Source organism: Bos mutus, chromosome 10 (assembly GCF_027580195.1).
Source record: "Bos mutus isolate GX-2022 chromosome 10, NWIPB_WYAK_1.1, whole genome shotgun sequence".
NCBI classification, from domain to species: domain Eukaryota; kingdom Metazoa; phylum Chordata; class Mammalia; order Artiodactyla; family Bovidae; genus Bos; species Bos mutus.
Genome location: NC_091626.1, coordinates 32,539,916 through 32,563,354, shown reverse-complemented (window position 1 = coordinate 32,563,354; position 23,439 = coordinate 32,539,916). Strand labels below are relative to the sequence as shown.

The following is a 23,439-nucleotide window of genomic DNA, read 5'->3' as shown; positions in this document are numbered from 1 at the left end:
CTTCTTCTGACTCTGACCCTCCTGTCTCCTTCTTATAAGGGCCTTGTCATTATGCTGCACCCATTCAGATAATCCAGGAAAATGTCCCTATTTTAAGTTCCTTAATTTAGTCACATCTGCAGAGTTCCTTTTGCTATGTATATAAGGTGTTTGCAGGATCCAGGGATGAGGACGTTGATGTCTTTGGGAGTTGGGGGCATTATTCTACCACACCTCTACTTGATTGACAGGTGTTGTCAGTCAATTACCACCATCTTTCCTACAGAGCCTGGACAAGGCTCAGAGTTTTCTTAATTTTGTAGCAGTCAGTACTCACCAATCCTGGTTGGCAGTGCAGCTGGACAGTCTTCATCCTTATCTTCTCCCTTTACTTTCTGCCTGAGGGTGGGAGTAGCTGGGAGGGCTGATCATTCCAGGGACCATACCACTCAAGCCAAGGGTTCCAGTTGGGTTAGGAGGTGGAAGAGACTAGTAGGAGATTCGTGAGCAAGAAGAGAGAGAAGACAAGGTGGTCTTAACCCGTCCTTTTCAGCAGAGGTTCTGACCGCTCTTGTTGGCTCCCTCTTTGGCTCAGGGCACTTTCCCTCTCTCCTCTGGAGGCCAGGTGGCACATCTGTTATTGGAAAGGTTAGTCTCCAGGTGCCTCAGCTCCCTTGTGGTCTCCCTTAACTCTGCCCTCAGTGGTCCTTCCACCACAGAACTCCATCTGAGTATACCTTCTGCTTCCTGCTGGAACCTGAGTATACAGTATTCAAGATGAAGCCGTCTGTGGTGTTTGATCTAGTCCACTCTTAGATTTTACAGAGGAAAGAAGTGAGGTCCACAGAGCCTAAAGTAACTTATGTAAGGTCACATGACTAATTTTACCCAGCCATAAATAGAAACCAGCTGTCTTTTAACTGCCGCATCGTCTATTCTACTTAAGTTTTTTTTTTTTAAATGGCTAAAATCTATAATGAGTTGAAATAGACGTTATTGAATTAACACTGAAACAATATCTAAAAATAATGCTAAAGAGGCTCATTTTCCAAGATATTTTTTAGTTAATGATGAAATCGAGGTGCTGATTCCTTAAGGTTATGAATCCTGTGTTTCTGTCTAGAGCTTACATCTGGTAACTTTTTAATATTGACCTGGTGAAAATAGTAATCCAGTCCTTATTTAGGCCATCCATTTGTCAAATAATTACATATACCATCATTTGTGGGTTAAATTGTAAAACAATATTATAAACCTTGTCTAGAGGAAAAATCCTTCTATAATTTATTAGGTTATTTTTATAGCATACTACAAAGAGAAAGAATGGTTTTGTAACTTTCAGAAATTTAGCTGTGTTATTTTTTTCATAGCCTTGACCAATGTGAAAGAGTTTTGGAGCTCTTAAAACAGTATCAGAATTTTAAAAGTGTCCTGACAGCATTGATTCAAAAAGAAGAGAATGTCCTCTCTGTCCAGGCTTCCTACATGGGAAAGGAGAACTTGAAGAAAAGGATAGCAGAGGTGAGTCCAGATTCCAAAGGAAACTTTACACAGTGGCCTCGATTGCAAGCCTGACAATAGAGAGAAGGTTATCAGTGGAATCATTTTCAAAATGTAGTTTAGAAGTAGTTATTAGTGACTCTGTTTTACCAGGTATACAAGAATTTATTGAATTTATCCCCAGGGCTTGAAAAAAAATTGGTCCCCAAGTTAATACTGGGTTGCATCTGTTTGGGTTTTGATATTGGTGGTATGGTTCTCTTGGAGTCTGAGCTTGCCTTTGCTGAAAGATTGGAACAGTCTGTGCGCTGACTTTCCACCTAAGAAGAACCTGACTTCACCACAGACTTAAGAGAAAGAGGGTACTAGGAAAATCCCTAAAATCGGTTCTTAGTGGATAAAGAAAAAATTATCTTTTTATTTCTTTGTTTTCTGTAAAGATGTGTCAGCTTATCTCCAAGTTGCTCCATCTGTATTCATAGCCTTGCCAATCACAACTTTATAGTCTAAGAAGAATTACACTTTTGGACACTAGATGTCATTATTTTCTATGATTTTATGTGGTTATCAACCAGAGTGGCAGAAGAATGGAATACTTAGAAAAGAATATGTTACACTGTATTCTTATACACCAGAAAATTACACCTCCTCTTGGTTTTCTGAGTACTGTATACTAAAGTGCTGTCAGAGTGTCAGAGGCATGTGTGAAATATCATCTACTTGATACACCTGGCTGTTAGAAGGCAATTTTATTAAACTTTCCAATGACTGAGAGCAACATTAATGAAGCTTATATACAGACATACTTTGTTTTATTAGACTTTGCTTTATTGTGTCTTTTACAAATTTGAAGTTTGTGGCAACCCTTTGTCGAGCAAGTCTATCGATACCATTTTTCCAACAGCGATTTCTCTTTGTGTCCCTGTGTCACATTTTGGTAATTCTCAGTATTTCAAACCCTTCACCAGCAGAGGTTATGGTTCGCTAAAGGTTCAGAGAATGGTCAGAGTTTTTTTTTAGCAGTGAAGTATTTTTAAATTAAGGTATGTACATTGTTTAAGACATAATGCTATTGCACACTTCATGGACTGCAGTGTAATGTAAACAAAATTTTTATTTTTTTTTTATTTATTTATTTTTTTAAACAAAATTTTTAAATGTATCTGGAAACTAAAATATTCACGTGACTTGTGTTATTGCAATACTTCCCTTACTTCCATGGTCTGGACCCAAACCTGCAATGTTTCTGAGGTATGCCTGTTGACCAGATTCTTACGGACAATTTAGTCTTTGCCTAAAACACGTCCCAGTTCATACAGCTACTTTTCTACTCTGCCCCTAGCGCATTTTCCAGCCTGCGCTCTTGTTTCAGGATCCAGGTCTCTGCCTTAGATACTCACAGATCCTGAGTCCCTGCCTTTCAAACTGACCAGAGAGCAAATCCCTCTTGACTTGCAGCTATTCTTGTTTTGTGCCAGGCCCACTGTGATGGCGTAACCTTACCCACCCCCCGACCCCCCACGCCCGGCTTGGCTGGACAGGTTAGCAACTTTCTCTGTAAACAAAGAAATAAAGTAAGGATAGGGGTTAAATAACTTTCCAAAGATTATATGGCTAATAAGTGATAGAATTATTATTTAAGCTCAGCCTGTCTGACTACAAAGTTGTGTTTCAACCATAATATTGTCTTACCTGAAGACGTATTTGAAATGTGAATTGTAGAAGTAAAAAATGGCTAGCTTTATACCTCTTTCTCAAATCTAAATATTTACTCACAAGAATATCTTGAAATTAATGAAACAACTGATTATATTTAAGAAATGTATAAATGTCCAGGTTTTTACTATTAGATTGAGAATCTTATATCTAGCATGGTATTTTTGTATATTTGCTGAAATAATACATCATTTTGCATGGGAGATATAGAAGTACACTTGTGTTTAATCATTTTCTCTAATGCTTTTTTTTTTTTTAACCTGTCTGGAAAAAGCAAATTGTGGTACCAGCTGTTAATGTAACTCTCTGTTAATTTTGTGATGACTTAGGTATGGTCTTGAGAAACAATCAACTTCTGGCATATGTATTTTCATGATACTTTGCACCAGTGGCTGAAATATGATACCACTGAGAACTTTTGTCCTTAAGAACCATAGAAACCTGGATGTTTATCTAGGGTATGGTGCTGAATTTCCACTCTCTTTAATGAAAGGCAGAAGTGCAAAAGTAAGACTAGAAGGCTAGAATGTCGGGGGACTATTAAAGTCTGGGAAATGTCAGGGGGTATCTGGTTTCCTTTATTTACTCCTTCCATTCATTATAGGACAAAACCTGCAGCTCCTGTCAATACTAGAGGTGTCCTCTCCTGCTCTTGCTTTTCTCATCACCCACCAGTAGCTTGCATCAGTGTAACAGCAAAGCTCTTTGAATGTAATAAAGAACAAGATACATACATATATATGTATATTCATATATATATATTTCCATTTAATTGAACAAGTGTCCTGAATGGGCAGAAAAAAAACACCAGAGTCTACTTCTCTGCTCTGCCAAAGTATGAGTCAACTTCAGGTCAGGAGACAGAGACAGCCCAATTTTGTTTTTTATTTAAAACATTTAAGTAAATTTCGTTTTTTAAATTGAACTTTTAATGTGAGATAATTGTAGATTCACATACAGTTATAAGACATACTACAGAGAGACCCTGTGTACCCTTTACTCAGTTTCCTCTGTAGTAATGTCTGGTGTAACTATAGTACAATATTGTAGTCAGGTTGCAGACAATGATGCAATCAAGAGAAAGAACACTTCCATCACCACATGATACCTGGTGTGGTCATCTTATAGCCCTACCATTTCCCTCTTGCTCCCACCTCCTCACAACCACTGATATGTTCTTCATTTCTGTACTTCTGTCATTGCAAAAAGTGTTATATAAATGAAATCATACAGTGCATAACCTTTGAGTGAAAGTTGCTCAGTCATGTCTGACTCTGCAACTCCATGGACTATATAGTCCATGGCATTCTCCAGGCCAGAATAATGGAGTGGATAGCCTTTCTCTTCTCCAGGGTATCTTCCCAACCCAGGGATTGAACCCAGGTCTCCCACATTATAGGCAGATTCTTTACCAGGTGAGCCACAAGGGAAGCCCAAGAATACTGGAGTGGGTGAAAGTGAAGTCGCTCAGTCGTGTCCGACTCTTTGCAACCCGTGGTCTATAGCCTACTAGGCTCCTCTGTCCATGGGATTCTCCAGGCAAGGATACTGCCTAGTATGCTTTATACCTAAAGCATAACCTTTAGGGATTGGTTATTTTCATTCAGCATAATTTTCTGGACATTCATCCAGGCTCTTCCATGCATTGATAGTTTGTTCTCTTTTCTTGCTGGGTAGGATTCCATGGTATGAATGTACCACCGACGGTTTAATGGTCTTCTGGACATCTGGATTGTTTCTAGTTTTGGGCTGTTATAAATAAAGCTGCTATAAATATTGGTATACGGTGTGTGTGTGTGTTGTCTTTTTATTTGTCAGGGATAAATGGCCTGGAGTATAGTTGCTGGGTTGTATGTTAATTTTTCAAACTGTTTTCCAGAGTGGCTGTACCATTTTACATTCCCACCAGCAATGTATGAGGGATCCAGTTTCTGCACAGCTTTGCCAGCATTAGATGTCTTTTTGTTTTATTCATTCTGATACACATGTAGTGGTATCGCTCTGTGGTTTTCATTGGCATTTTCCTAATTGTTAGTGGTATCGATCAGCTTTTCTTGTGCTTATTTGCCATCTGAATGTCATCTTTGCAGAAATCTCTTTTCATACCTTTTGCTCATTTTCTAATTAGATTTTTTTTTTTTTTACTGTCAAGTTTTGAGAGAGATACACACACACACACACACACACACACACACACACATATACACACATACATACACACACACACACATTCTACACACTGGTCATTTGTCAGATATATGGTTTGCAAATATTTTCTCCCAAACTGTAGCTTGCCTTTTCATCTCCCTAACAGGGTCTTTGCAAACAAAAGATTAAAATTTTGGTAAAGGTTGGTTTATCGGTTTTTCCTTTCATAGATTGTACTTTTGGTGTCAAAGTCTCAGAATTGTTTGCCTGGCACAAGATCCTGAAGATTTTCTCTTATTTCTTTTTCTAAAAGCTTTATGGTGTTATGATTGACATTTAAGTTCATCATCCATTTTGAATCAGTTTTTGTATAAGGGATGAAATTTGGGTCAAGGTTCCTGTTTTTGTTTGTAAATGTCCAGTTGCTCCAGCACCATATGTTGAAAAGATTCCCATTTCTCCCTTAAATTGCTTTTTCATCTTAGTGAGAAATCAGTTATTTGTTGGCTTCACTTTGATCTATTGATCTGTGTATCTGTCCCTCTGATATAATCTTTATTACTGTACCTACATGATAAGTTTTAAAATCAAGTAAACTTCCCACTTTCTTCTTCTTTTTTCCAAATGTCTTAGCTATTATAGTTCCTTTATTATTCCATATACATTTTAGAATAATCCTGTCTATATCTACAAAAAATGCTGCTAGGATTTGGTAATAATTGTATTAAACTTGTCCATTGGTTTCAGGAAAATTGATATTTTTGCTATGTTGTCTTCTGATCCATGAACTTAGTATGTGTCTGCATTTATCTAGATCTTCTTTGATTTTTTTAATTGGTATTTTATAGTTTTCGGCATATAATCACTATATATGTTTTGTTAGATTTACACCTATTTTGAGTAATTGTGGATGGTATTATGTTAAAAATTTTAGTGTCCATGTATCCATTGTTAGTATAAAGAAATACAGTAGATTTAAAATTTTTTTTCAGAGTCTTTTCCATTATAGGTTATTGTAAGATGCTGAGTATAGTTCCCTGTGCTGTGCAGTAGGACCTTGTTGGTTATCTAGTGGTTATGCTATATAGCAGTGTGTATCTGCGAATCCCTGACTCCTAACTTATCCCTCCCTGTTCCCCTTCCCCTTTGGTGACCCTAAGTTTGTTCACTATGTCTATGAGTCTGTTTCTATCTTGTACATAAGTTCATTTGTATCATTTTTTTTTAGATTCCGCATACAAGTAATATCATGAGATTTGTCTTTCTGTTTGGCTTACTTCACTTATAGGATAATTTCTAGGTCCATCTTGTTGCTGCAAATGGCATTATCTCATTTTTTATGGCTGAGTAATATTCCATTGTATATAGGTACCACATCTTCTTAATCCATTCCTCTGTTGATGGACATTTAGGCTGCTTCTATGTCTTGGCTATTGTAAATGGTGCTGCAATGAATATTGGGATACATGTATCCTTTTGAATTCGAGTTTTCTCTGAATATTGTGCATGTCTTTTTCCCTGAGTTTTGGATTTTTTCCCTTTTTTTCTTTTTTAAATTATGAAAGTATTACACATTTACAGGAGACTTGGAAAATACAAAACAAAGTTACATACAGTTTCACTATATATTACAACTGAGAAATGTACTCTATTTTTATATGTTTATCTTGTATCCTGTGACCTTCCTGAACCAACATATCAGTCCTAGGGTTGTTTTTGTGGATTCCTTGGGCTCTGTGACATAGATAATCATTTTGTCCACAAATAAAGACAATTTCATGGCACCCAAGATAGAGGCTTCCTTGTTACTGGTTGAGGGTGGGCATTCTCACTTTCTACAAGGTCTCCACTGCTACCTCCCTGAATCCTCCTTACAGCTCCCTATGTAGCCATCCCTGACATCATGAGTGTGTGTGTGTGTATGTCACTGCTCAGCAGGAATGAAAGTCTGAGCTCTACTTGGCCTTCTTTTTCCTGGCTGGGGGAGAGTGGGGCTCCTGTTACTACCTTGAGATGGTGGTGATCTAGGCTCTACACTTAAGCTTTGCTGGTACAGGAGGGGGTTAGGGCCACGTGTTTTCTAAGGTTTTTTGCTCCAGCGGTATTTCCTAAAAGTTTTCTGTTTTACTGTGTTGTCCTATTCCTGGTTCTTTGGCTGAAGAGAAAAGGCTTTTCTTGGTCTGTACACGTGGATATTGCCAGGTTCTGACTTCTCCAGCACACACTCTGGGATATACAAGGGAAAAGGAAAATTCAGGGAACTGATCACCAGGCTGGCTTCAGGAGCTGATACCCCCAGCCATGCTCCCTCCTTGAGCGCCTCACTTTTTAGTTTTCTTAAGTCTGTTTTGTAGGTAGTGTCCAGGGTTTTTAGTTGTACTTAATGGGAATAAGGAAAATTATGTTCACTGCATATTCCCAGAAATGGAAGTCGTATCCCCCATAGGGATATAATTTTTAGTTTTTTATTTATGAGGAATCACTATTTTCAAGTTTTATATAATCATTAAAAATGCTTGTGTAAGATTAGTAAATTGGAAACATTAGAATTGCATTACTCAACACTCAAATTTTATTTTGTAGTTTAAAATCATTGGCCTTTTGATAGTGTTTCACTTTCTATGTTAGAAATGATATGGGAGTTAAAATCATGAAAGATTAAACTAGAAGTCATATTATTGATGTTTTAGAGCTTTGTCTGTTTTAATCAGATGAGCACTTAGGTTCTTCAAAATTACAAAAACGGTTCCTGTTGAAGCAGTCTAGGAGCTGTCATTTTTCATACCACTGAATAGAGGTGACTTTTTTGATAGAATATAATTTCATTTGACTAGAAACATAGTTTTAGACTATTATAAATATTTCATCATGCAGAGCGGGACGAGGAATTTGGTGGTAGGATTATTATTAAACCAGAAGTTTAGGATTCTAAGAATTTCTCGTTGAGAAAGTGGAACAATAAGTCTTACCAGTTTGTGTCAGTATATCAAAACATGTTTCATATCACTTTTACAGATTGAAGTTGTTAAAGAAGAATTTAATGAACACTTAGAAGTTGTAGACAAGATTCACCAGATCTGCAAAAATCTGCAGTTTCATCTGAATAAAATGAGAACCTTTGAAGAGCCTCCTTTTGAGAAAGAAGCTAATATTATTGTGGATAGATGGCTTGATGTAAGTGATAATTTGATTGACTAGAAATTCTGCTTTATAACAATTAAATTGATCTTTTCGTTTGCATCTTTAATGTTGTTATCTAATTATAAAATTCAAAAGTGCTTATTATAAAAAAATGTTCAAATAATATAAAATTTATGACTTAGGATTTAACTTTACCCCAGAGTTAGGTACTACTAAGAAATGGGTCCATACTCTTTTAGATCTACAAGTACATACTCAACTTATTTAAAATAAACTAGTTAATATATTACTCATCCATGTAAGTTATTGATGTTCAGCTTTGTATTTATTTACTAATTTTTGGTTGAGTAGTAATGATATTTCATGAATTACAAAATAAGAATTTGTATATTTTCAGCTGGATTTTTGAAAGCTTCTTTTATTATTGTGGTTTAGAAATGAGAAAGACTATTTCTTTCAGTTGTTTATAAACTGCACCAAATCAGCTAAGTTATTTTTGTAGAATAATGAAACTATGGTATATTAAAGCAAAATTTTTGTTGATAAATAAAGCAAATAATTTAGCAAGTAAAGGTAATCTAAAATTTTATCTTAAAGTTGTGTTTAAAACAGTTGTTCTTATACTTTTCACCATTCAGTGTATTATTTTTATTTTTAAATTGTGGTAGATAAATGAGAAGACAGAGGACTACTATGACAATCTTGGTCGAGCTCTAGCTTTATGGGACAAACTTTTTGACTTAAAAAATGGAATTGATGAGTGGACTGAAAAGGTCCTTCAAAAATTGGAATTACATCAACTGACTGAAGAGGAAAGAGAAAAACTGAAGGTAATTGAACAGAAATAGAACATATGTCCTTATTATAGACATTGGCATTTTATTATCAAGTTTGCTTTCTTGAAGAGGGATAGAGAAATCACAAAGAAACCCTTCATTTCTTTCATTGTTCCTCGAGGGAGACCTGAATTCCATTGTCTTCTTTGTGGTAGTCCAGGAAGATGTTAGCAGGTGTTAATGTGGGTTCACAGACAACCTGGAGGTTCATAGATAAAAGTGACCTCAGGGATGGGTCAAGTGTGTGGCAGCCTGAAGCAGGATCTTAGTTCTCTGGCTGGGAATGAACCTGTGCTATAGTAGTAAGAGCGCTGTATCTTAACTACTAGACCACCAGCAATTAGTGACTAGAAGGTATGCTCTGGCTCTTGTGTTTTTTGGAAAAGAATTTCAACAAGGAGACATAAAATAGTGAAACAGGTAGCTGTCTCTTTATTAAAAGAAAAGTTTTTATGAATAGGCACTTGGATGGGCTCAGAGGAAGAGAGGAAGAGAGTTGTGCAGTTATATGCGGTTCAATGTAATATAAAAATGTATGTATGCATGCCTGATGACTTTACAGTATACCAAGTCTGATGCTTCAAATCTTTTTTCCTCTAATTTTGGTCCCTTTATTCACTTTTAAGTTCACATATCCATTTTTTATACTTTTGGAAAAGACTTTGCAAATGTGTTATTGCCAAAGTGTTTCACTCAGTTATAACATATGCCTGACTCATGAAGACACTTAGTTTTGTATCTCCCAGGACTCTGTCAAAAATCAAGTGATTTGGGAAAATTCAAAGCTCTTTTAGTTGCTAAATATTTTCAGTACCAATCACGGGTACCAGAAAATAAGGTATAAAATAAAAATATATTTTCTATTGGCATTGTGTGTTTTAGGAAGAGTTACAAGTCCATGAACAAAAACCTTCAGAATTTTCTAAAAGAGTGGCTAAAATACAATTCCTGCTTCAAAGCAGTGAAATACCTCTTGAATTACAGGTAAGAGAATTTTTGTTTAAAAGTTGCAATTAAAAATGCTCTCTATCCTCTACAGTAATATTTATAAACCAGAATTCTAAAACTTAAAATAAAAAAGGGTCATTATTTGATTCACCTTTATTCATGCCCAACCAAATTTTTAACAGTCAGCATAATTTATTATATTTGTTCCAATTTAGAATGAGTAATTTTTTACATTGTTTTATTCTCAATTCACTTATTTCACGGACCTCTTGTGTGGAAGGGGAGATGTTACTGTGCTCCCATGAAAAGTAACAAGGGTTTCCTCATAAGTGTTCTTGGGCATAGGATGCAGTCATATGGCTCAATGATTCCAGGTTTATTAGTTGCTAGACAGGGAAACAGAGAGATTGCCCCAACTGGGATTTTCTGTTGTATGGAGAGATTTGTTAGACTTTTACTTAAATAAAAATGCAAAAATGCTTGAACATGAGCTCTGGAGTCAAACTTTCTGGGGGAAGGCCTTGCTCTGCCACCTGCCAACTTTGTGGTCTTGGGCAAGTTGCTTATCCTTCTCAAGCCTGAATTTTGTATATAAAATACTTACCATGATTCTGTGTACATAATAAACAGTAAATGCTGGCTACTTACTTTTTTATATATGTTTTAAAATTAGTTTCCAATGAGCACCATGAGATAGTACCTCAACTGGTATGCTAAATAAAACTTGTTTCAAGGGGAAGAATTCAGTTACTCTCTTAGAAAAAAATTAGAATGTCAATTTCAGTTTTTCATGTTACTCTTTTTTTTTAACAGCAGTATTTAAACTGTTGTATCATCATGCAGAACAAGGAAAAAATCAGAAAGAGAGAGGTGATTTCACATTGAAATGAACAGTTTCAACTCATTCTTCAGCAATGTAGTTGTCTTAAAATCTAGTTAAATCAAATCCGTGACAGTACTTCATATGTTTCATAATTTCAGGTGATGGAGTCTTCTATTTTGAACAAGATAGAACGTGTGAAAATGTGTTTAACGGGAGGATCCCACTGTGGTGCAATCAGCGGCAGCACAGCTGAGCTAAGGGAAGATCTTGACCAGGCCAAGACCCAGATTGGAATGACTGAGTCTCTCTTAAATGCCTTGTCGCCTTCCGACAGCTTGGAGATCTTCACTAAACTCGAGGTACTTCCTGGTTGCTTCTCTTCTGTGGCTCAGATTTATTTTCACACTTATTTCTGGTAGTCTTATCCTTTTGAAATTAATACAAATAATTACTTTAAAAAAAATGAAAGCCTGGGGAGAAAAGTCAGAAAAACAATTTGTGTATGTTTCACCTTTTAATTGAAGAAGGAAATGGCAACCCTCTCCACTGTTCTTGCCTGAAGAATACCATGGACAGAGGACCCTGGTGGGCTACAGTCCATATTAAATATCAAATAATTATTGCACACAAAGGAATTAAAAGGTGAGTGAATTAGTGAAAGTTGCTGAGTTGTGCCTGACTCTCTGATCCCATGGACTGTAGTTCACCAGGGTCCTCTCTCCATTGAATTCTTCAGGCAAGAACACTGGAGTGGGTTGCCATTTCCTTCTCTAGTTAAAAGGTGAAACTGTAAAATACATAATTGTAAAATACATTTATAAAATACATTTATAAATACACCACATTTATTGGTGGCTCAGATAGTAAAGAATCTGACTGCAATGTGGGAGACCTGGGTTCGATCCCTGGGTTGGGAAGATCCCCTGGAGAAGGGAATGGCTTCCTGTCTGGAGAATCCCATGGACAGAGGAGCCTGGTAGGCTATAGTTCGTGGGGTCACGAAAGTCAGACTCAACTGAGCGACTAAGCACATACATTTATTATCTAAGAGAAAGCAAATCCACCCAGTAAAAAATTATCTAGGTTTTAATAGAAACAATGGATACCTAATATTCTGTGTGTAAACTGAGCCCATTTTAAGTACTGGTTGTTTGTTTGTTTATATATTTAGGAGATTCAACAACAAATTCTACAGCAGAAGCACAGTATGATATTACTTGAGAATCAAATAGGTTGTCTGACTCCTGAACTCTCTGAATTAAAAAAGCAATATGAAAGTGTCAGTGATTTATTTAATACCAAAAAAAGTGTTTTGCAAGATCACTTTTCTAAGTTACTGAATGGTGAGTGCAATGCTTCTTTACTATTCCTGGGAATATTAAAAAGTGAATAGGTACTGTGAACACAAGGGCTAATTAATCTAAGCTTCACTTAGAGATGATGGTTGCACAGAGCCTATTTAAGGAAATAATATTCAGATAAATCTTTTGGGAGCAAACACTCACTGATGTATGCCTATTATAAAAGACATGCCTTTTGTTCAAGTCCCAGATCTTTATTTCATGAAGGAGAGGCACCTGGGTCCTAGTGTTTGACCTGCTCACTGTGGTCAGAGTCTGGGGACATGCCTGTGAGTGGGCTGCCCCTGTCCGTGTGGGTCTTGTATGATTGGAAAGGAGGTTTGGTATAGAAAATATGCCACAATTACTGTGTAGGTTCTTTTAACCCTCAAAATTAGGTTTTAGTTTATTATCATTTCACAGAGACTTGTACCTATGGCATGGGGAGCAAGTTTCAGAATCTCTTAATTTAACAAGGTAGGTGATGTCATCTTTGAATAAATACAGCTTCCTTTGTTTTTTCCTACAGATCAGTGCAAGAACTTTAATGACTGGTTTGGCAGCATTAAAATGAACCTTAAGGAGTGTTTTGAACCATCAGAAACAAAAAAGTGTGTGGAACAAAAACTACAAAAACTTTCTGTAAGAAGACATATATAAATTTCATTCAAAATTTATCAAAATTAAAATACTGGAGGCAGAACTGTATATAAGTAGATAGGATAATAGTTATTTTGACTTAGTAATTTCCCTACATAAAGGTAATATTTACCAAAAAAATCTGACTTTTTCTCAAATATTTTAATACACTGCTGATGGGAGTGGAGTGGAAGGTAGCCTGAGATAAGAGGCATTAATAGGGCATTTAAAATGTGTATGGCACCCTCAATTCTTGATCACTTTATGGTAGATTATCAAGTATTTTAGGTGATAAGTTATGCTCTCCAGCTTATTGATGTCATTAAATGTTCTCAGTATATTTCTTGCTTTGATGATAACCATTCTTTATCGACAGAATCATTTTTCTTCTCCTTTTTTCATTTAGAGTTCTTTTTTCTTTTCTTTAAATTTGCTCATTCCATGGGTCTCAGCAATTGATACTCAAACCTTGAAACCCAGACATTGAAATAAAATTCTGATTTGACAAAGTTAAGTAGAAAATAGGCTGCCTGGTTTTACATATTGGTTGCCAGAAAGGCTCAAATATTTAGGAGAAGTTGAACAGAATGTGGCTTTCCGGATCTGACTCCCACTGACCCACACGGTGGCATCATTTTGCTTGATGTGATTCCCGGAAAGTCAGATGCAAACGCCAATGTGCACACACAGTCTAGAACTAATATAAATCATCTTTTGATCATTTGCCATTGGAGTTAGCCGTATCTCCTAGCTCTTCTTTTACAGAGGAAGTTATGGAGATGGCTTGTCTGTGTACTATCTTGGAAAAGTATCACTGGGGTGACAGGGACCACACTGATGCTTGCCTGTAGGATATAATTCAGTTTTTGTCTTTCTTAAGGATTTCTTGACTCTTGAAGGAAGAGGCAGTGAAATACAGCAAGTGGGAACTGTACTGAATCATGTGAAAAAACATCTGCCCAAAGCACCTGTTAAGAAGCTTAACAGTTGGATCGTAAGTCAAGAAGTTGAATTAGAAAAAATGGAGTCCATATGCCAGGCACGAGCAAAGGAGCTTGAAGAGTGCTTGCAGCAGCTACTGAGGTAGGAAATAAAGGTGATCTTTCATAGTAAACTTACTGTGAAAGTTTACTTATGTAAAATCTTCATATGTACTCTGCCTCAGTACAGCTAGCAGTGGGATATATATACACATGAATTTCAAAAATAAAATATATACTTTCAAACCCATGTTTGACACTGGGGATACAGAGGTTTGGAGAATTCTTCAAATTATGGCAAAGGTTCAGGGGAGAGCCCCAAAATATTTTCTGTTTGTTTCTTATTTTTTATGATATATCTCATGCTCATGCTCATCGCTAAGTCATGTTCAACTCTTTGTGACCCCAGGGACTGTAGCCCGCCAGGCTCCTCTGTCCATGGAATTCTCCAGGCATGAATACTAGAGTGTGTTACCATTTTCTCCTCTAGGGGATCTTCCTGACCCAGGAATCAAACGCAAGTCTCCTGCATCAGCAGGCGGATTCTTTACCACTCAGCTACCTGGGAAGCTTATGATATATATTTATGGCTTATTAGAATTCCACTATAATACATGCTATTATTATTCAGATTTTAATGTTATAATTTTGTTTCTAAATTTGTTATTTGTAACATTATTTTGTAAATAATGTTACAAAAATTTTTATAAAGAATAAAAATAAAATGTAAAAAACCTGGTTGGCTTACAAGATTGGTGCCAACGATTTCTTCAGATAGACACTTTTTGCTGATTTCATATTTTAACATGTGTGATGTTGTTTTAGACTCCATAATGACCACAGAAACCTGAGTAAGTGGTTGACTAATCAAGAAGAAATATGGAAAGAAATGGAAGGAACACGAGAGAAAACGGAGCTATTTTGCCAAGCTCTAGCTAGAAAGAGGTATAGATGATCTTGCACAAAATGTGTTTCTTGGGGATATGGTTTCTGAAGGTGTGTCATGGCTCCTATAATCTTCCAATGATATTTGGAATTTACAGAGAACAATTCGAATCAATGGCCCAGTTGAACAACTCTGTGAAGCAATATGGGATTACTGAGGAAGAAGAAATAGTAACGGAATCAACACATTTGATTGATAGATACCAGACATTATTGAGACAAATATGTGAAACTGACAAAGAGGATAAGTTACCTCCTGCCGAGGACCAGAGTTTTAATGATCTTGCACATGATGTAATTCATTGGATAACAGGGATTAAAGAATCCCTTATGGTTTTGAATTCATCTGAAGGCAAAATGCCACTTGAGGAAAGAATCCATAAAATAAAGGTATAACTGTGGAAACTAAATGTCAGAGGTCAGGATGAACTCCAATTTTAATAAGATTTAGAGGAAAGTTGCAAAGATTTGTTTGTTAATGGAAAATAGGATCAGTGTGGATTGGGTGAGAAATTCAGATGACTGAGCTTACAAAAGAGAAGGCCTGTGATGAATCTAAAATTATTTTAACGCATATAGAAAGGAAAGGTATATCCTCTCTTTGTGAGAGCAGTGCCCAGTTATTATCCATCTTCACTGACTGCAGATATGAAATAAAGACTATAAATTAGAACTGCAGCAGGTAGGAGTTTGCTAGGATGTTAAACGAATAGATATCAGTACATCAGAGGCATTGGCAATGTCAAAGTCAGGGCTGGAGAGGAGCTCATTTTCAGAGTGGATATGTATGGATCCTAAAGGGTATTAGATCCTGAGTGGGTTGAGTGTTTCCTGGTTTATCAGATACTAACTGTGGAGGAAGATAATGGTCAAGTTTCAAGGGTTAGTTTGACGTACAGAAGTAGTCAGAATTGTTTGGGATCACATCTGAAAGGTTTTCCAGAGAAGGTGAATCTGAAGTAGTGTTTCTAAGAAGAGAAGAACTTGATTGTTTAGGGCAAAAGAGGAAAATCGAAGTACAGGGAATGAGAATTAATTATGTTGTGCTGGAGAAACAGGAGTGGGCCTGTGACACTGTGCATTTTCCTATAGGAAGCCGGAAACCCACTCTTAGATGTATAAAGACGTCTTGTTCAGGTTGTCACCCCAACTTTTTATTTATAAATAATGGTGCAGGTTGGGAGGAGGATTTGCCAGGGAGTTTTTTTGTACATAATTTCTTTGAGTGCAATTGAGAATCGAGAGGAGAGTAGGTAACGTGACAGATGTTTACTGAGAAGCAGTTCTATGCAATGTGAAGGATATCTTTGTGCTTGGGGCATATGTAAAAGTGAAAGGGAAATTTTGAAATCTACTCCGCAGTTAGAATCTCTGAATGATGTTTATGAGTAAAAAGATATCATATGTAATCCCCAAGTAGTATGAATGGGATTTTAAGATCATTTTTATTTAATTTAGGAAATCATTTTACTAAAACCTGAAGGGGATGCTAAAATACAGGCCATCATGAGTCAGGCTGAGAGCAGCAAGACTCCAGTGGTTCCAAAGACCCTCACTGATATCAAGAACCAGTGGGACAACACACTCCATTTGGCCAACACATATCTAAGGTAAAGGGCATGCCTTCACCATTTTCATGATTTTTCATTGCACAGGGAAGCCATAACAAGTATGTTTTGTCTGCCTTCTGGATGTAGATATAATATATCTGTTGGAGAGAAAGTAATGTCAGGGACAACCACAGTGTTGAGGCAGAAACAGAGACTAGTTCTCTGGATCAGATATGAAACATGCTGTAATAACTCCTTGTTTACTTTGACTGGTGCATCAACCCACCATTGGTAACAAATTAACATTGTCTATCTTTCTACCTTCAATAAAGTCCTTCTGTACCAAACCTCCTGCCCCCAGACAACCTCAGTGTTTACTTTACTGTAGGATAGTTTATGCTTTTAAATATATATGCTATGAGAAACATTTATAAATGTATGAATTAAGTGAACATAATTCTGGTGAAAATTCTTAACTCCTTTCACATCAAATCAAATCATGATACATTTAATGTTCAGTGGAAATGTAAATTTCATATTTTTATAAGGAAGCAGTCAGATCAAAATTAAAATCAAGCTGTAGGAAGCATAAGCTAGTTAGCTGGCCAATATACTGCATGCTTATTTGTTTTACTTAAATGAAAAAGAAAAACACAGAATAATTATATTTAAACATAATAAAAACTGGACTAGTTTGAAATCTAAATTATTAAACATTTGTCCTCAGATCAAATTATATAATGGAAACAATAGTTTTTAAAATCATACTACAACTAATTTTTATCTTGATTTCTGAGTTAAACTTAGGGCCATTTAGAATGTTACAATGCCAAAGAAGTCTCTGGGAATAATGTACAGTAGTGTTATTTTAATGCTTTTTATAATAATGCATGTTGTATTATATGTTGCAAAATGCTGTTTTGTTTTGCTGTGTCATTTCATTTATAAACTATTTTGTAAAATTTAGCCATCAGGAAAAGCTTCTACTAGAAGGCGAGAAGTATTTGCAAAGTAAGGAGGATCTGAGATTAATGCTCACAGAACTGAAAAAGAAACAAGAAGTGGGCTTTGCTCTGCAGCCTGGTTTGCAGGAGAAGAAAGCTCAATTAAAAATTTATAAGAAGTTCCTCCAGAAAGCACAGGATTTAACATTCTTACTAGAGGAGTTAAAATCTCAAGGAAATTACCTCTTAGAGTGCACTAAAAATCCCAACTTTAGTGAAGAACCGTGGCTGGAAATCAAGCATCTACATGAGAGTCTTCTTCAGCAACTGCAGGTGAAATGCTCAAAACAAAACTTTAAGTGATCATCCTCAGTATGCTTAATTATGTACTATTTGTGTATGGGACCATTTTTTGGTTCTTTTGGAAAATCTAAAACTTTTAGAAATGTATCATTTTTAGATACAAATGCTAGCTCCACAAAATGGAGGAATCGATTTGGTCAGTTTTGCTAGAGAAATCTAGTGTGTATTATTTGATGATAGTGTTATCTCCTTTCATCAAAGTTCTCCTCTTCAGGGATTGGAAGGTTTAAAATTTTTTTCCAGGCCCTTGGCAGTGAAAATGTGGAGTCCTAACCACTGGACTGCCAGGGAATTCCCTTAGGCATTTTTATGTAAGAGGTAGTGTCAAAATTGCCCATGCAGCATCCATCTATCCATCCATCAGTCTATTATTGCCTTCACCCATCTATCCATCCACACATCCATCCATCATCTATTGTGATAGTTGTATCCATTATTCTGTATAAACTTTATCAGATTTCTCCCTTGAGTCTTTCCATATGATCCACAATAAAAGAATTAAGAAGTAAAATGTCATTTTGTCATGAAGCATAGTATTATCTTAAGAGAATTATTTATATTCTTTGCACATGGAAAGTTGGATTCAGTGTAAGGATTACCTGGGTTAGAAATCTCACTTATACAGATAGCAGGATTTGTGCGGAGGTGAAGATTATGCTCACTTGGCTGTAAGTTATTTAATTGCTGCTTTTCTGATCAGGTGTGGTCACCTTATTTTCTTACTCCAGGAAGATAACTTGAAAGTGGTTTTGCTCTTGAGTTAGGATTACTTTTTCCCAACTTTGGGGTTTGATTCTTAGGAAAGGAATCTGAGGTTAGGTTGATTTCACATAGTCTCATTTCTGAGAAGGGTAATCGAGGGAGCTGCTTTATTATGGATGTTTGTGATTTGGTGATATAATTTGTAGCCATTTCATTTTGTAAACCTCTGACAAGTTGTTTTCGGGAGTGAAATGAAAGCAAAGAAACGTGGGGTGGAGAACAAATAAATATCTCAACACTAAAAATTTTACTTAAGAACTCTGGATGATTTATGGTCTTATTTCTATTTCAAGATGAACCCTCATAAAATAAATATTTATGAACAATTTAATTATTTTCTGAGTGAGATAATTCAGAGATCTAATTCATACATTGTCAATGTTTTGTTTTTAGGATTCTGTGCAGAAACTAGAAGGTCATGTTCAAGAACACGACTCTTACCAGCTTTGCGTCACAGACCTGAACACTGCATTGGACTATATCGCTAAGGAATTTGTCTGTTTTTCTGATAGGCCTGTAGATGAAAGAGCAGTTGAGGAAAAACTGCAGAAACTGCAGGTATTAAGCAATATCCAGAAATGATAGGCATTTTAAAAAATCAATATTAAACACAACTTGACAAATTAGTGTTCTTGATCAGAAATTCAAATGCTGAAAGGAAAGAAATAAAAAAAGAAAAAATGCTGAAAACGCTATTCAGATGACTATTGGATAAAGTCCTATCTGGTCATGAAAAGTGGAAATGTTCTTCATTAGTGAGCAAATCCATTTATAACTTGAGTTGGACAGTACTCAGCCCTCTGGACCCTCAGAGATAATTCCACTCATGACCAGTCAGCAGCTGCTGGAGATCTCTGTCTTAGAAAAAAGTGCAGTGATTCTAGGAGATAACTAGGTGATCAAATGGTGTACCTAACGCAATAAGGCTGAAGGGGAAATGGTTCAGTTTTGCAGTCTTCATCACAGGTGGATGGGAGTTGTGTAATTTTCACCTTATTTATTTTCATACTCATGGACTACCTTAGAGTTCTCTGCAGATGGAGAGCTTTTAAAATTCCCACCCTCACCACTTCAACAACCCCTCACCTTACACAGTAAGCATTGCAGCTCTTTACCTGCATTCTCAAAACACATTCCTTGGAAGCTCACTGCACAGCCAACAAATGCAGTGTCCTCTGGAAGGAAACAGTAAAGTATGTTCTTTACTTTTCTATGCTGCTTTCACAGTCCTTTGGAGATTGCATGGGGTGAGTCTCAGGAAGCCCTAGTGCCTTGAATTTGGGAATTTCTGATCTCTTCTTTTTAGGAACTTGGGAATCAAGCAAGACTCCCCCTTCAGAATAGCTTGACACTCTGACAAGGCCACCTCCCTCTCCCTCTTTTTTTGGCCATGTGGCATGTGGGATCTTAGTTTCCAACCCTGAGGGATTGATCCTGAGCCCCCTGCAGTGGAAACGCAGAGTCTTTACCCCTGGATCACCAGGGAAATCCTGCCTCCGTTTTTAACAGTGATAATTTGACAAATGTTGAGGGTCATCATGTCCAAGCCCGTGTTTGGGTACCTCAGATACTGAGAAAAGTATAAGACATGAGCTATAGTTGGAAGGAATCTCAGAAACTATCAAGTTCAGATTCCTCATTTTATATATGATGAGCTAAATGACAGAGTAGGGGCTACTTCTTGGGTCTCCTGACCCCACTAGACTTCTGTACTTGGGTGTCTCCTAGTTATTTGTGGTTCAGCATGTCCAGAAAATAACTCGTCATCTCCTTCCTTTTGTCCATACCCCGACTCCTTCCAGTGAGCCTGCTTCTTCTCCTCTGATTCTGGATATCTACACCATCTCTCTAGGCTGCGGGTCAGAAACCTGGATATCCTTTCCTAGGCTGCCCGGCCTAGAGGGACATCAAGAGTTGTCTCTTTCATCTCTGGGTTACCTCTACACTTGGTGCCTCTGCTGTTACCCCCATGGCCGCTGCGTTAGAGCAGACCCTCGTCTCACAGATGCCTGTGTTTGTTAGATGTCTGAGTAGGCTCCCTGCCTGCACTGTCACCCTTGCTGGTGCAGCTTGCCCATGGCCACCTCGTATCTATCCAAAATGCAATCTGGAACTCCCTTCTTCCAGCTGAAAATGTTTCAATGACCTGTGCGTATTTGTTAGCATACATCTTTCCACATTCTTTTACAATGGTCTGTTTACTTCTGTGTCACTCTCACTAGGCTATAGGATTGTGAAGGGACTATATTTTACTCATCTATGTAATTTTAAAACTTGACCATATTACTCGCATGAATGAATGAATACTTACTGTGTAGTCCATTAGAACAGTGAGCAATAAATACAGCATAGTTCACCTAGTAACTTTTAGGCTTATTCTGTTTCAGTAGTAATATCTGGACCTGCTATAGTTTATCAAATTCCTTTTGAGTCTGGAGATCTCAAATTAGCCTCATTCATTTAAGCATTTAGTAAATATTGATTGAGTCCCTACTATATTTAAGATATTGCATTTGATTGATTTAAGCTTTGCTCTGAATTTTAAATGTTAGCACTAGATTCATATGAGCACATACTAAATGATTTTATTCTTTTTAGGGCCTTGCTCAAAGTAGGCACTTATTAGTGTTTTGGTTGTGTTTGATTTTAGTATTATTTATATATTAATTAGTATCTTGAACAAAATATATACTCAACAAATATGTGTTGGCCATTTCCTATGTTCTAGGAATGGGTTGTGAACATTTTCTTCATTACTTTTTATAAATGTAATCTTATAAAATTTTCTGCTGCTGCTGCTAAGTCGCTTCAGTCGTGTCCGACTCTGTGCGACCCCATAGACGGCAGCCCACCAGGCTCCCCTGCCCCTAGGATTCTCCAGGCAAGAACACTGGAGTGGGTTGCCATTTCCTTCTCCGATGCATGAAAGTGAAAAGTGAAAGTGAAGTCGCTCAGTCATGTCCGACTCTTAGTGACCCCATGGACCACAGCCTACCAGGCTTGTCCATCCATGGGATTTTCCAGGCAAGAGTACTGGAGTGGGGTGCCATCGCCTTCTCCGGTAAAATCTTCTAGTATCTTATAAAATCTATTGGGGAATTTGATCTGGGTCACTACATTAGTTTAAATTTTGCCCAAAGTTTCTTCTTTGTGATATGGGTTGATATGTTTCTTACAAAGCTTCCCACTAGTGAAGCAGAATACTCTATAATTTACAAAAGTCAACTAACTCTTGTGATAATTGAACAGTGATACTTTTGTGACAATCTTTTCTCTGCTCACAGGACCTAGAGAATAGTCTCCATTTACAAGATGGCCCATTAGAGAAGATTTTAACTTTAGCAAAGTCCGTCAAGCAAAATACATCTTCAGCAGGACAGAAGATTATTAAAGATGATATAAAATCACTGAAGTGTAAACAAAAAGATTTGGAAAACAGACTTGAATCTGCTAAGCAGGAGATGGAAAACTGTCTCAACAGCATTCTCAAATCAAAATGCTCAACAGAAAACAAAGCAAAGTTTCCTCTGCCAGGCAGAGAGGAGCAGGTCACTTCTGATGTACAGGAGTCCACTCAGGACTCAGCTGCAATGGAAAATTTGGAGGAAGACTGGGAAATCAATAAGGTTAGTGCTTATGATTGCAGCTCTAAGACATCATGTCTGCGAACGGAGAGGTGTTGTTGGGCTCTGAAGAGAGGGTCGTAAATCAAGCCTCCTGATTTCATAATTAAACCCTCAATGTGCTGGCTATTTATGATGCTCACTTGTAAAAAGAGCCCTTAGAAAACTGTCCAGGATTTCAGCAGTGAAATATTACTGTTCATCTGTTAGAAATGTCAGTCATCAATTTAGGTTTATTATTCTCTCTGATATGTAATCAGATACAATTTCTTGGGTCAAGAGCTCAAAAGCAAATTAGAGAAGGCAAAAGAAAATGCACTTTACCCATTTTCTAAAGAAAAAAAAATCTAACGGCTCTATTTTGGTGGGTCTTTTTTGTTGTTGTTGATTTCATAGTGAAATCAGAGACTGTATGGAAGGATAGCTGCCTTTCTTTATCTTCTTACGTTAACCCTATACTGCAAATGTATTTTTAACTGTTGTCAGGTCAGTTAGTGTGAGAATAATGACATTCAGACTTCTGATCTTCCTGGGGAGAAGAAAGAAGAATATCGTTCTGTTTTCTTTCTAAACATCCAAATGGGTATATTTCCCTGTGGCTTTTAAAGTGGTTTCTCATAGGTGAGAGACTGAAATGGAAAAGGCACAAAGAGCCTTCCAATAAACTCCACTTGAAAGAGTCTCCTTGTTTGGCAGCCTCTCGCAGTCCAGGGTCCATTGGGACAACAGCGAAAGTTAGCCCTTTAATTGTCAGCATTTTATGGAATATGTGATACACGGGGATGAAGAGAATCTGCACTTCTGTTGTCTTCCAAGAGCAGAAATACATGGAGGGACTTCCCTGTGCTGGTCTAGTGGTTAAGAATCCACCTGCCAGTGCAGGGGAGCATGGTTTCAACCCCTAGTCTGGGAAGATTTCACATACCTTGGGGCAACTAAGCCCATGCAGCACAACTACTGAGCCGGTGCTCTAGAGCTGGCGAGCTCCAACTACTGAGCCCAAGAGCTGCAGCTATTGAAGCCCACATGCCCTAGAGCCTCTGCTCTGCAATAAGAGAAGCCTCTGCAATGAGAAGCTCACCCAGCACAAGAAGAGAGGAACCACCCCTGCTTCCACAACTAGAGAAATCCCACGTGCAGCAACAAAGTCCCAGTGCAGCCAAAAAAAGAGAGAAGAAGTGCATGGAGGACTAGAGGAGCCA

At 37.2% G+C, this 23,439-nt stretch overlaps 1 protein-coding gene across 6 annotated transcripts in view; it reads left to right on the top strand.

Annotated features, from left to right (window-relative positions):
• The window catches only part of SYNE2 (spectrin repeat containing nuclear envelope protein 2), a 239,426-nt gene that overhangs the window by 47,689 nt on the left and 168,298 nt on the right, over window positions 1–23,439 (top strand). For all 6 annotated transcript variants that reach the window (XM_070377739.1, XM_070377742.1, XM_070377741.1 and 3 more), the window contains exons 26-39: window positions 1,350–1,500; window positions 8,359–8,517; window positions 9,153–9,314; window positions 10,203–10,304; window positions 11,250–11,450; window positions 12,263–12,434; window positions 12,961–13,073; window positions 13,951–14,153; window positions 14,876–14,995; window positions 15,094–15,385; window positions 16,454–16,605; window positions 17,513–17,822; window positions 19,008–19,172; window positions 21,899–22,240. In XM_070377739.1, the coding sequence (XP_070233840.1) occupies window positions 1,350–1,500; window positions 8,359–8,517; window positions 9,153–9,314; window positions 10,203–10,304; window positions 11,250–11,450; window positions 12,263–12,434; window positions 12,961–13,073; window positions 13,951–14,153; window positions 14,876–14,995; window positions 15,094–15,385; window positions 16,454–16,605; window positions 17,513–17,822; window positions 19,008–19,172; window positions 21,899–22,240 (2,644 nt within the window). The remainder of the gene's footprint in view (window positions 1–1,349; window positions 1,501–8,358; window positions 8,518–9,152; window positions 9,315–10,202; window positions 10,305–11,249; window positions 11,451–12,262; window positions 12,435–12,960; window positions 13,074–13,950; window positions 14,154–14,875; window positions 14,996–15,093; window positions 15,386–16,453; window positions 16,606–17,512; window positions 17,823–19,007; window positions 19,173–21,898; window positions 22,241–23,439) is intronic.